The following is a 13522-nucleotide window of genomic DNA, read 5'->3' as shown; positions in this document are numbered from 1 at the left end:
GGTAAAGAAGTCGACATGAAAAGACCTGGGTATTGTTAACATCATTCTTGGTATGAAAGTAAGTTTTTGAAAGGCAAGGAATCACCCTTGGCCTAGCCCATTATATGAAAAACTACTGTCCTTTTGAGGATGCAGTGAGTGCAAACTGATTGAGACACCATTTTAATTATACCAAGAAGCTGATCTCTAAGGAAGAGACAGTGTGAATCAGTTAGATTATTCTAAACTGATTGGTAGTTTCATGTATGATTTGTATTGCACTAGGCCAGACATAGCCTTTATAGTTGGCATGCTGAGTCGTTTTACTAGCAATCCTAGCCATGAGCATAGAAATGCCCTTATGAGGCTGATGAGATACCTTTCGTGTACTCAAGAGTATGCTCATAACTATGGTGGCCATCCACTTATCGTGGAAGAATATTCTGATGCATCATGGGGATCAGAATTCGGGGACAACAACTCTACTGATGTTGTGTGGAAGTCGAATTGAAACTTTATGCTCTAGCTTCAGTTGCAAATGAAAGCAGAGGAGATAAAGATTCTGATTATGGTTATGGACATTCCACTGACCCAATTAAGGATTAGTTCCTTATGTGTCTTCTGTGGTAATCAAGCTACAACAATAGTTGTGAAGAACTCACTCTTTAATGGTAAGATGAGACATCTTAGGCTGAAACATGCCATATGCTGAATTATCTCAAGAACACGGGATTGTCACTTTGATTGATACGAAATCGAAGGATAATAGGCTGAAGGTCTCGCAAAGGGACTGAACAAAGATCAAATATTCAAAATTGTGGAGAAGATGGGGTTAAAGTCTGTATAGACAGGACTTAACCTACATCCATGTTATTTTGAATCTTCGAATCTCCCTTTTTGGCCAAGATAGGCACTTGATATGTTTCGATGATGTTTACAGTTGTTGTGTCATTCCACATTTGATGACATGTCCTTTTTGAGAAAGGTTGTACATTCCAAACTTGATGATACAGCTTAACTCAAATATGAATAAGATGACTGTAACATTCCAAGAAGAAACATGAAATGGTTCTTTGCAAAAGAAACTATTTGGTCTTGTTCTTTATTGAAACTTGACAATTAGGAATGGTTCTTTGCAAAAGAAGCTATTTAGGTCTTGTTCTTTATTGAAACTTGACAATGCTGCCTATGGTGAGAGTGATACTGATACTTTTTTAGCCATTTAAGAAATTGTACTATGTTCTTATGATAGAACTAGATACTTTCGTGAATTATGGGATTGTACTAAGTTCTTCTTAAGGTAGAACTAGATACTTTCATGTGTAATTCATGTTTTACACAACTGATTGGATTCATTCTCATGAAATTCATATTTTGATAATTCACAGGGATTGGCAAAAAATGAGGAGCTTGTCTTGATTTGGACTTTGATGAAGATGATTTACTTGATGAGTAAATCTTCTAAAGTCATAAAGACTTATGCTTACATTTCAGTATGCATAGAGTTCACTTTTTTGTGGAACTTTATTTTGGATCTCGATGATAATCATACCCGAATTCATCTAAGATTAGTGGGGTTCACTTATATGTGAAACTACCTTTTGGTTGAGTTTAGCTTGTTGTATATCTAAAACTCTTGGTTTGTCATAAAATGATTCATGTTTTCAGTTGGATTACAGATCTTTTATGATATAGACCATATGGTGATGTGGATGATTCAATATTTTGTTTTGAACATTACACTATCTATTTATTGGATTGTGCTATATGTAGAACATAGGAGGAGATTGTTGGGTATATAATATAACCCATGTATGTTGTAATATAAGCCCAATAAGATAATGGACCGGTGTAGTGGGCCTATTTGGGCTAGAGCCCACTAACCTATTAAAACTCTAGTGTATCTAATATATATAGGGGCTGGAGGCAACAAACTTGGTATTCCAAATTAGATACCTTGGGTGTAGTGCTTCAAGCAACCTCTTGCTTGACCTAATTACCCTAACAGTTATCTCCTTGTCGGGTGACGTAGCATGCCACCAAACTCCCAACAAGATTTTCTTGTTATTGATGCTCTCTCTCTATATATATGCTGGTAATGACACTTCCTACCACCACTCTACGAGATTGACAAACTTACCACTATTCTACAAGGTAACTGCGAGGAGACTCCAAGGCTTGTCTCCTCCTTGTTGGCTACTTAAGTTTTAATTCACAACTACTCGGCAGGGTGGTTGCCTACAACCAAACTAATAGGAAATCTCCTAAAGTCAAATCGAAATTGAAATCAATCAATCAATTACTCCATTTGCAAAAGCACCAAGCAGAAATTGCAGGGAGCAGTACCTATAGCAATCTTCTTAATAAATCCAACAAAGAAAAACTTTCAATCTGGTACAATGTAGGTTGCTAATCAAGCAATTCAGAATTCTCAGCAAACAGTATCTGAGCGCTGAAGTTGCTTTCAATGAACTGCGAAAGACCCGGCTGTTGGATCAAGTTCTTGACAACCTAGAGTGATGAACTGCAATGTACATACTCTTCTGTTCTTACTACGCGATGATAGAATCAGACCACTGCCCAATTCTAATTGGCACTTTGATTTGATTAGCTGTTGGTCTTAGTCTTACTAACGACCATCTAAATTTGAAGTATTTTGGTTTAACAATGAGTAATGTGGTTGAAGAAATGATTTTACTGTATGGGAATATTTACTTTGAAGCTTAAACAAACGAAAGAAAGAACTCAATCCAGGTAGAGCTTAAACTCAAAAGTTGAGAAAATTGAGGCATGAGGAAGGCCCCACTCTCCAAGGTTTAAATTGCAAGTTAAGACTTAAGACTACGACAAACCATATTTCAAGACATGAGCAAGTACAAGCAAGTTCTAGGCCATGTTTCACAACACTAAAAAAATTTCCCTGAATATTTTTTCCTAGAGGAATGAATTTTCAAGAGATTTGCTAATCCACTTTTTAAGGTTTCTTTTAAAGTATAAAAGATAAATAACGCCTTTCTCCAACAGCTTAAGCTTTTGGAGAAGTTGGTAAGTTAACATGGTATCAAAGCCAAAGGTCTCGAGTTCAAACCTCCCCGATAGCAAAAATCCACATGCGATGGTCGGCCCAAAGTGGGACCACATGTGCCACGTGTTTGTCAAGTGGGCCACACGTGCAGGGGAGTGTTAAAGTATAAAAGATAAATAACGCCTTTCTCCAACAGCTTAAGCTTTTGGAGAAGTAGGTAAGTTAACAGTTTCCATTTTTTAGGTAAAAGTTTTACACCAAAGAACCCTGAAGAGAATAACCCAGTTGCATAGTACTAAAAATGATTTGCATATAATCTTAAATGCACTCCCTAAATTGCATATAATCTTATATACAAATAATGGTTATAAGGAGTTTTATGTATGTTTTAGTTAATGGATTCCAAAGTGGTCTTAGTACCCCATTTACAGATAAGATTATCTTAAAATAATCTGTTTTTTGGTAGGTAAGCTGGGGTTCGGCAGGTATCCCTACCGGTTCTTTAGATAAAGATATAAATGATACACTAGGAACAAGATACCATCCCTAACTCGGAACTCATGATAGAGGGAGATCCAAAACTCGAAAGTTACATAATCAGGAAGTTTGATGGGCGCATGTTGGATTCTTTGAGAATCACTTTTCGAATTTGCTTGATCCCATTTGATGTGGGTTGAGTCTTGCCTAATAAGGGCTTGTTCAAGGACTGGAGAACTGTTTACCAGTTGGGTAGCCTCGTCGTCCATGTCCAGTATGGAAAATCTGTTGCTTAGGCGATCAATGCCCTTGTCTTCTTTTTATTTGAACAGTTCATTACCTAAGTTTCACTTTCAACTTGGGCTTCTTTGGCTTACAGACCTCCACTCCTGCCTGGGCTTTTTGTCCTTATCATCCCTATTGTTGTTCCTCGGGCATGTCTCAAATGTGTGGTTGAAATCCTCGAAGATGTTGCATGATTGAGGCTTCCAAACTTAAAATAAATCTGCTTTGCAAATAAGGGCCAATTTTGGTAGTATACAAGAAGGGCCCCATACCATGGCTGTGCTTTTATTCTCCTAGAAAATTCATTGAAAATCTTGTCCAAGGCAAATTCCTTTTCAATTAATTTTTTCAGCATAGACAAACATGCCATAAAAGTCAGTAAATGTGCAGTTCGGGATACATATCAGTTGCAAGCAAGTTACAACCAACTAAGCCAACAAAGATAGGAATATCTTGAACAGGGACAGTACCATTTGCTAACAATTCAGTTTCTCAATTTCGCGCGCACGCACACACACGAACAGGGACAGTACCATTTGCAAACAATTCAGTTTCTCAATTGCGCACGGGCGTACACACACACACGCACACGCGCGCACACATATATGGACAATCACCATCAGATCAACAAAAAGACATGTGATTGAGAGAGTTTTAATACCTCACCATCATTTATCATGAAGGAATAAGAAGAAGTCAAAAATGTGTGGAACATTCCTTGGTGTGTTGGATATGAGATACAGAAGAATAGGCCCACAACGAGCATGAGAAGATGTTCAGAGTTTATCAATGGAAATGATCTCACTGACCATCCGCTTCATAGCGCGTCTATTAATTGGCTAGGTTGAACTGGTTTTGTATGGACTATGGACAAATTCCAAATTAGAAAATTTGCAAAGTAAATACCTCTCTCTTTACATGAAAGGATACCTCTTTTAAAGGCATCTCCATCTAACATCGTGACACATAATTTGGCGAGGACACCTCTCTTTGCATTACATCATCAGTAATTGAAAAGATTGAGAGAATCCAAAAATAATTTCCTGTGTAATGACAATCCTCCCTTTAGGAAGGTTCATTTAATTAACTGGAATCAAGCCTATCCCCCAAAAATGGAGAGATTGGAGTTTATTATGTTAGACTTCAAAACGGGGCCATACTAGCAGAATTGCAGTGCAGGAGTGGGCAGCTAAGGAGTAAGGATACCTACTTGTCTCAAATAGGATGAGCCTAGTTTGCAATTCAGTGAGCAACCAACCACAAAGCAGTTCACAAACATGATCGTAGTCGAGGTGGAACTTGGAAGATACAACAGCTGAACCAAAAAAAATAAATTTCGGGAAGATAATACGTACCGTCTTCTTAGTTCAAAGCATTTCCCGTTAGCTGTTACAATAATCGAGGGCTGGCTATTCTAGCTAGATGCAGTAGAGGGCTCTTCTCCAAGTAAAAGTGCCCTTAATATGATATCACTCCAACCATTGGCAAACATGAACAAGTGCCCGCCATCAGGAATTTCATGATACTTGATCCATGGAAGCCTTTTCGAAACATAGCGCTGTAGGGAGAAGGGAACTATCCTATCTTCATAGCCTTGCCAGAGGTGAACAGAGGCCTCATTGTTAGGGAATGGGTTGTCTAGTTCCATTGGATCAAATTCCCATGTCCCGAATCCGACCATCAAGTCCCGATGCATAGACTCGAATTCTCCTTGCTGTAGTGCCTTACCCTGAATTTAAAATAAACTGATACAAGTTTCATAAGAGGGAACTTTACAAATATTTCTATACTCAATTATTTGACCCCAAATCATAATAAAATCAGCAATGCTAAATATCCTTCAGATAAGTAGAGAAGGGGCACCCTCTGCCATTAGGTTGGTGAAGGAGAGGGGACCCAAACATCAAAAATTAGAAATTCATGTATGGGTCCCGTCGCTTGCTGACCAAGAGGGTGGAGGATACTTGAATGATATTAGAATTTCTGTAATAAAATCTGATAACCAAACACAAGTTATTAGGCTAGAAATATCTAAAAATTAGCAGGACAGAACATTGTAAATCCGAAAATGTGGAAAAATAATTTATGGGAAGAGGAATTACCATAATAGACCCGCGGGTCATTGCAACCTTTTTAATGATCTCTTTGTCTTGGCGACTGTAAACTTCAGGGTTTCTTGAAGCAATGGCTGAGGACGGGAACCATTTCTGAGTCATCCACCAGTAAACCAACCGAAGTGCCCATTGGTCTTGTACAAACTGCAACTTGTTGGCTTGACTAGACAGATTGGCTGGAAAAGAAGGCCAGAAGTAGTTTACGACAGGAACTAACAGTGTGGCGCCCGCTAACCTGCAAGGCCTTGCAATTTCAGTAACAAATGATTTGGAAGGCAAGTAAAACTTTAGAGACAGAAAAATTCAAATTACAAATTACATAGATCTTCGATTCTAATCGCCATGGCCGGAGGCATGTTCCTCAGTTAATTTCAAATTACATAAAGCTTTCATAGACAACCTAGGTTGAAAATGAAGGATGACAAAATTCAAAGTTTTATCTATTCCTTGCCAAGGGTAAGGCTTATGGATCAAGGGCCTAGGATTATCCAATCAAGATTTTCTCAAAGAAAATTGGCCAGATTTGTGGCCATCGACTGGATCAATAGATCTTCGTGAGAAGTGGCCTCACTGTCCTTTCAGAAAAATACTAGACTTTCACGTGCACACATCATATAAAACCTCTTGACGTTTCTTTCAACATTTAATTCGGTGTGCACTTTCCTAAACCAAATGGTTACAAATTGTGTAGTGAGGAGAAGTCTTAAACCAACGACTTTTAGCAATTCTCTTGATAAACAACGGAGCATGTGGCACGAAGGGGGGACCAAATTAGAGTATGAAAGGAAGGAGGTGTAGAGTTTGAAAGGTCCTCAATTTCAAAATAGGCGGGCCCCACCCTATATGGCCCCACCACATGCATGGTTTTGGGTAGAGATGGCGGGCCCTACCGTATCAAAATATGATGTGTAAAATGGTCGGCCTCACATTCTAAAAGCATGCATTATGAAATGATGGGCCACACTCATCCTACGCGTTAGGTGTAAGAAAAACTCCACCATAGATAAAAGTCTAGTAAACTTTTCAACGTAAAATATTTTTCAGTTAATAATATCCATTGAAAGAAAACAAAGGATAAAGGAAAGAACCGTGTTTACTCTATCACGGGGGTATTTTAGCCTTTTCCTATAAGAATATGTTGGCCATTTTTATGAGAAGCTCATTTATCTAATTTCCAAAGAGAAAAATGGTAAAATACCATTTTATATGATAAATTTGTATTTCGGCCAATTTCAATGAGATATGGGAATTTTTTTCATAAGAGATAGATATTTTACGAGCAATGATAGATACAAGGGAGCCCTTGCATAGAGAGCCAAAAAAGGGCTCTGGATTGGATCCACGTCATCAAATGTAACTGAAAATGACGTGGATCTAATCCAGAGCTCTTTTTTGGCTCTCTATGCAAGGGCTCCCTTGTATCTATCATTGCTCTTATTTTACGTATAATTTTTTATGAGATAAGGGTATATTTGTTATCTTTCATGAGATATGCATAATTTTGTCACTTTCCAAGAGATGAGGTATTTTAGTTTTTTTCTATGAGATCTATACTTTTGTCATATTCTGATATATGGATTTTTTGTCATTTTCTGAGTTATAATAATTTATCATTTTTATGGGATAGGGATATTTTTGTTATTTCCTATAATATAGGGGTACTTTTGTCATCCGGGTCTCCTTGTTATCCTCCATGAGATAGGGTCCATGGGATTGCATTTTCTACCCCTTTTGAAAATGATTTTTTTTTTTTTTTTTTTTTGGTTTAGAAAGATAACATTTATTATTACCAGGAGAAAGTTACACCATGAAGGGGACAAGATGTCCCCCATACAAGTAAATTCCAAAACCCCAAGCCCCAAATAAACAGCCGCTAACCCGATTCGTATGTTATGAGCATGGTTTTAAATTTCGTCTGAAATCTGAAATTTCGGATTTCGGTCAGGACAGAAAACGAAACATATTAATTTCAGCGGAATTTTTTAGAAAATATTAAATTTTTTTATTACAGAATTTCGACCGAAATTTCAGCCCAAAAAACTGACATTTCGAGCGCAGATGCTAAAGGTAACAATTATAGCTCTCTCATCAAATTTTATACAAACAAAGTGAGAGCAGGGGTCATTTTACAGGGAATTCCTAGTTCCATTTCTGTCTACTAATTAGTCCATCAAATGTTGAAATTGACAGATTTATTTCAAAATTTTGCTTTCCACAAACATTTTCACCATATCAAGCACAACTACATAAAAAAAAGACCCTTATGTCCAAGGAAACTCATGTTGACTCAAAAGAGCGTGTCGTCTCTCTAGTACCCAATGTTCAGAGAATTAAAGTGTTTCCTATTTAAATATAATTTGTAACTTTCAAAAGGCAATTATCCCACAGCTTGTTTTCTGTTGAGTAATAATGCAGGAGGAACTGAATGTAGATATAAGAACAAAGGAACGAAAAAAGCAAATATCCAAGGAAAGATAACATACGCACTGAGAGAATGCATAATTAAGCAAACTAATATTGGCAGAAACCCAATGCATCTTCATATTTGTCACGCCTAAAACCGAGTCTCCGGTCTATGCACATAACAGCGCCACATATTCATCAACCATGAATATGTAAGGCATTCACACTGGAACCATGCAATAAACAGAGCTACTAAAATTAACCAATTGATTATCTATCAGAGTAATCAATGCGGAAACTAAATATCTTTGTCCAACGGACTACATCAATTTAAACCAAATTAAATAACTAATTGTTCATTCCAACTAAAGCTGCTGTCTGAATAACTTAAAATAATAAATCATAAACTGTCGCCCTTACTCACTCCCAAGCCTTCGAAATCAAACATCTACTGTTCTCCACCTGTAACATAGAATGCATGGAATAAGTTAATGCTCAGTGAAATAAACATGTCTACACTAATAACATAATACCAATTAATAAAAACAGAATAATTGGCAATATTAGTACATTTGTAACTGACATAACAATCAAGCTAGCAAACTGTATAACTGGCATAAACATACATAACTTGTAACTGGAACTGTATCTGTAACTGTGACTGACGCCTAGTGTAGTGAGACTAGTACTGCTAGACCACGTAGCCAACGGAACCTGCCACTGACTCGTACGAAGCCGAATCCTAACGATCTCGTAGGGGATTTTACCCTCGAAAATACCACGAAAGGTGATACTGCGGCTTGATCCGTGACTTTACTTCGACGGCCTAGAAAAAAAAGTCTCATACACTAGTAATCATGCCAAACACTTTGTCTCAATGGACATTAACTGTTGCATCCTTACTCAGACAACACCATGTCTTGACACAAAAACTGTGACTAATAAGTCCAAGTGGCACATACGTGCGTATGGTAGATCCGAACTAGGAGTCAATACCACACTATAAATATTGACCCTCGTGTACATTAACACAGTCAATATCAATCAAAACATGCATACTTGCATAAGAAATCATATTCAATATTAGAATAACTGTGGTAGAACAAGTCTACTCACCTGTGGTACTTGTTTGATTTGTCTCCCATGAAGTAACTCCTTCAATCACTGTGTAACCTACAGTCCATATTAATCACTAATTAATACCTTGGATTAATATTTGTCTTCTGAGGCAAATCTGTGCCTTCAAAACTTATTGGAAAAACCTCCAAAAATCAACCCTTCCTGGTATGTCGGGCGTCCGAGCCACCCCCTCGGGAGCCTCTGAGATTTTTCCCTTTCTCAGGAATTCTCGAGTATGGGTGTTCGGGCACCCGACCCTTGCCCTTCAGACGCCTCCCTAGGGCGTCCAAACATCGCGATTTGGGTTTTTCAAAACCCAAAAGAACACAAGTTTCTTTTAGATTTCTCTATCCGAAATTCCATCTTTAAGCATATTAAATATCTTAATACATTATTTCTCAATCTCCTCAATTGATTAGGGCATCTAACGCGAAAGAAAGCGAAGATCTTCGGGAAAAACCAATTTTCCTCACCCTAATCAATGGTCTTTGATCGAAGAACACATGACTTGATTAAATCTATATAGACATGATCTCTTCTTTATTCTCAAGAAATCTAAACCTCTGTAGAGAGTAGAATAATCACAATTGTAATTTACATACCTTTTGAAAGACGGATTACCCAACTTTTCTTCGTTCTCCTCTCCCAGAAGCTCCACAAAGTTCCTTTTTTTTAAAAAAAAAAGGTAGCTCCACAAAGTTTCTCTTTAGGGTTAAAGTTCTAAAGTCTATAGCTTAAGGGTTTACTTATAGACTCTTGCTTTTAAGAGTCCTAACTTAGCAAGCTTTTGGAAACCCTAACTTATTCTAACTAGGAAACTAACTATTTCTAATTTTTATTTAATTACTTTATAATTTAATATTTTGGGACAAAAATACCCTCTCTCCCCAAAACGTTTCCACGTTTGGGAGTTTGGGGTATTTCAATGTTCCTAGGAGGGCCAATGATCTAAGAGGATCGGATGCCTAAATCGAGAGCATTGAGGACTCATTTTACTCCGGGTCCACTCTCCCCATTGATGTGAATATGTTATTACATATTTCCCCTTAATATAGTATCTTTCTTGAGAAAAAAAATGCATCTTCATCGAGAAAAATGAGCAATCTTCGCAGGGGAGATGGGAAAATGTCTCTAGTTTATGTACGTTTGTTATCAAACCAGTTAGCTGAACGATTTCCTTCTCTTAAAATGCAAGAAAATCTCCATTCGAAACCCGAAAGAAGGGCTCTAATTCAATAAACAATTGTGAATGAATTCAGATGAGCTTTGAGTTTCATTTTTGAGATTTACTGCAAGTGATATTCAGTTTCAATCCAGATTGGGGACTGAGGAAATGTGTGATTAGCTAGTTGGACTCCTTTGAGAATAACTTGAAATTCAGCCACAATAACGGACACTGACCCAATGTAGAGTACAAATTATCTATTTGGTTGCACAAAAGCTGGGCTTTCCTAGGGGTTTTACTCGGATTTTGGGTGCCGCATCGTCAAAATCCCATGTTTGGTTGTCATTAGAGAAATGAAATCCTTGAAGACTACCAAGGATGTCTCCTAGTTGTCTCCTTGTCGGGTAACGTTGCATGCCAACAAACTCTCAATAAGATTTTCTTGGTATTATATATGCTGGTAATGACACTTCCTATCACTACTCTACGAGATTGAAAAACTTACCACCATTCTACAAGGTAACTACGAGGAGACTCCAAGGCTTGTCTCCTCCTTGTTGGCTACTTGAGTTTTAATTCACCACTACTCAGCAGGGTAACTGCCTACAACCAAACTAATAGAAAATCTCCTAAAGTCAAATCGAGATTGAAATCAATCAATCAATTACTCCCTTTTCAAAAGCACCCAGCAGAAATTGCAGGGAGCAGTACCTATATCAATCTTCTTAATAAATCCAACAAAGAAAAACTTTCAATCTTGTACAGTGTAGGTTGCTATTCCAGCAAATCAGAATTCTCAGCAAAGACCACATGGATCCCAATACGCCATGCTGGACCTGAGCGCTGAAGTTGATTTAAATGAACTGGGAAAGAACCATCTGTTGGATCAAGTTCTTGACAACCTAGAGTGATGAACTGCATTGAACATACTCTTCTGTTCTTACTAACCCATGATAGAATCCGACCATTGGCCAATTCTAATTGGCACTTTGATTTGATTAGCTGTTGGTTTTAGTCTTACTAACGACCATCTAAATTTGAAGTATTGTTGTTTAACAACCCTTCAATGAGTAATGTGGTTGAACAAATGATTGTACTGTATGGGAATATTTACTTGAAGCTTAAACAAACAAAAGAAAGAACTCAATCCAGGTAGAGTTTAAACTCAACTCAACTCAACTAAGCATTTGTCCCAAACTAGTTGGGGTCGGCTAATGAATCCTTTAGAAAATTTTCATGAAGAAGGTGAAGAATCTACCCGGCTCAAATTGACTAAATCTAATCCCGACACTAGTTGGGTTCGTCTACATGGATCATTTTCTTCCATTCTCTCCTATCCAAGGTCATGTTATCTGTTATGTTCCTAGCCATCAAGTCTTTCCTCACTGTTTCTACCCAAGTTGTTTTCGGTCTACCCCTACCTCTTTTTACTCCATCAACTTGGCACGAGTCACTTCTTCTCACTGGGTAGAGTTTAAACTCAAAAGTAGAGAAAATTGAGGCATGAGGAAGGCCTCCTTCTCCGAGGTTTAAATTGCAAGTTAAGACTTAAGACTACGACAAACCATATTTCAAGGTATGAGCAAGTACAAACAAGTTCTAGGCCATGTTTTACAGCACTGAAAAAATTTCCCTGAATATTTTTTCCTAGAGGAATGAAATTTCAAGAGATTTGATTACCCATTTTTTAAGGTTTCCATTTTTTAGGTAAAAGTTTTTCACCAAAGAACCCTGAAGGGAAAAACCCAGGGCCGCTTTGCATAGTACTAAAAATGATTTACATATAATCTTAAATGCAGGTTCTAAATTGCATATAATCTTATATAAAAATAATGGTTATAAAGAGTTATATGTATGTTTTAGTTAATGGATTCCAAAATGGTCTTAGAGCCCCATTTACAGATAAGATTATCTCAAATAATCTGTTTTTTGGTAGGTAAGCTGGGGTTTGGCAGGGATCCCTTCCGGTTCTTTAGATAAAGATATAGATGATACATTAGGAACAAGAAACCATCCCTAACTCGGAACTGATGATAGAGGGAGATCCAAAACTCGAAATATATGAAATACAGACAACTAAACCTAGGAGTTTGAACTGATCAATAATCGTGAGTTACATATTCGGCAAGTTTGATGGGCGCATGTTGGATTCTTTGAGATAGTCTTAGGGAAGGAAAGCAAAGGCATTCCTTCTTTCGAACCGTCTGTCATGGTTCACTTTGGAGTCGGTTCCAGAAGATGTTTGAGAATCACTTTTCGAATTTGCTTGATCCCATTTGATGTGGGTTGAGTCTTGCCTAATAATGGCTTGTTCTTTTAAATGATCAGTGACGAAAGAACTGTTTACCAGTTGGGTAGCCTCGTCGTCCATGTCCAGTATGGAAAATCTGTTGCTTAGGCGATCAATGCCCTTGTCTTCTTTTTACTTGAACAGTTCATTACCTGAGTTTCACTTTCGACTATGGCTTCTTTTGGCTTATAGACCTCCACTCCTGCCTGGGCTTTTTGTCCTTATCATCCCTATTGTTGTTCCTCAAGCATGTCTCAAATGTGTGGTTGAAATCCTTGCAGATGTTCGGGGGCAGAGCTCTTGTCCCCCTTTCTATTTCTTCTTTTTTTTTGGAATGAAAATCTGTTACCCAAAAAAAAAAAATCCTTGCAGATGTTGCATGATTGACGTTTCCAAACTCAAAATAAATCTTCTTTGCAAATAAGGGCCAATTTTGGTAGTATACAAGAAGGGGCCCATACTATAGCTGATTTTTTTTTCTCCTAGAAAATTCACTGAAAATCTTGTCCAAGGCAAATTCCTTTTCAATTTATTTTTTTCAGCATAGCCAAACATGCCATAAAAGTCAGTAAATGTGAAGTTCTGGATACATATCAGTTGCAAGCAAGTTACAAGCAATTAAGCCAACAAAGATAGGAATATCTTGAACAGGGACAGTACCATTT

General features: G+C 37.6%; 1 protein-coding gene across 1 annotated transcript in view; it reads right to left on the bottom strand.

Annotated features, from left to right (window-relative positions):
- Positions 1-13522, bottom strand: part of LOC143876365 (uncharacterized) — a 29110-nt gene that overhangs the window by 10303 nt on the left and 5285 nt on the right. Inside the window, exons 5-7 of the mRNA XM_077378076.1 lie at positions 9400-9456; positions 5869-6056; positions 5246-5495 (exon numbers count right to left, since the gene is read on the bottom strand). Of these exons, the coding sequence (XP_077234191.1) occupies positions 5246-5495; positions 5869-6056; positions 9400-9456 (495 nt within the window). The remainder of the gene's footprint in view (positions 1-5245; positions 5496-5868; positions 6057-9399; positions 9457-13522) is intronic.

Source organism: Tasmannia lanceolata, unplaced genomic scaffold (assembly GCF_043159265.1).
Source record: "Tasmannia lanceolata isolate RefF3 unplaced genomic scaffold, GAP_Taslan_0.1 ptg000005l, whole genome shotgun sequence".
NCBI lineage: Eukaryota > Viridiplantae > Streptophyta > Magnoliopsida > Canellales > Winteraceae > Tasmannia > Tasmannia lanceolata.
This window is presented reverse-complemented; position numbering and strand designations above follow the sequence as displayed.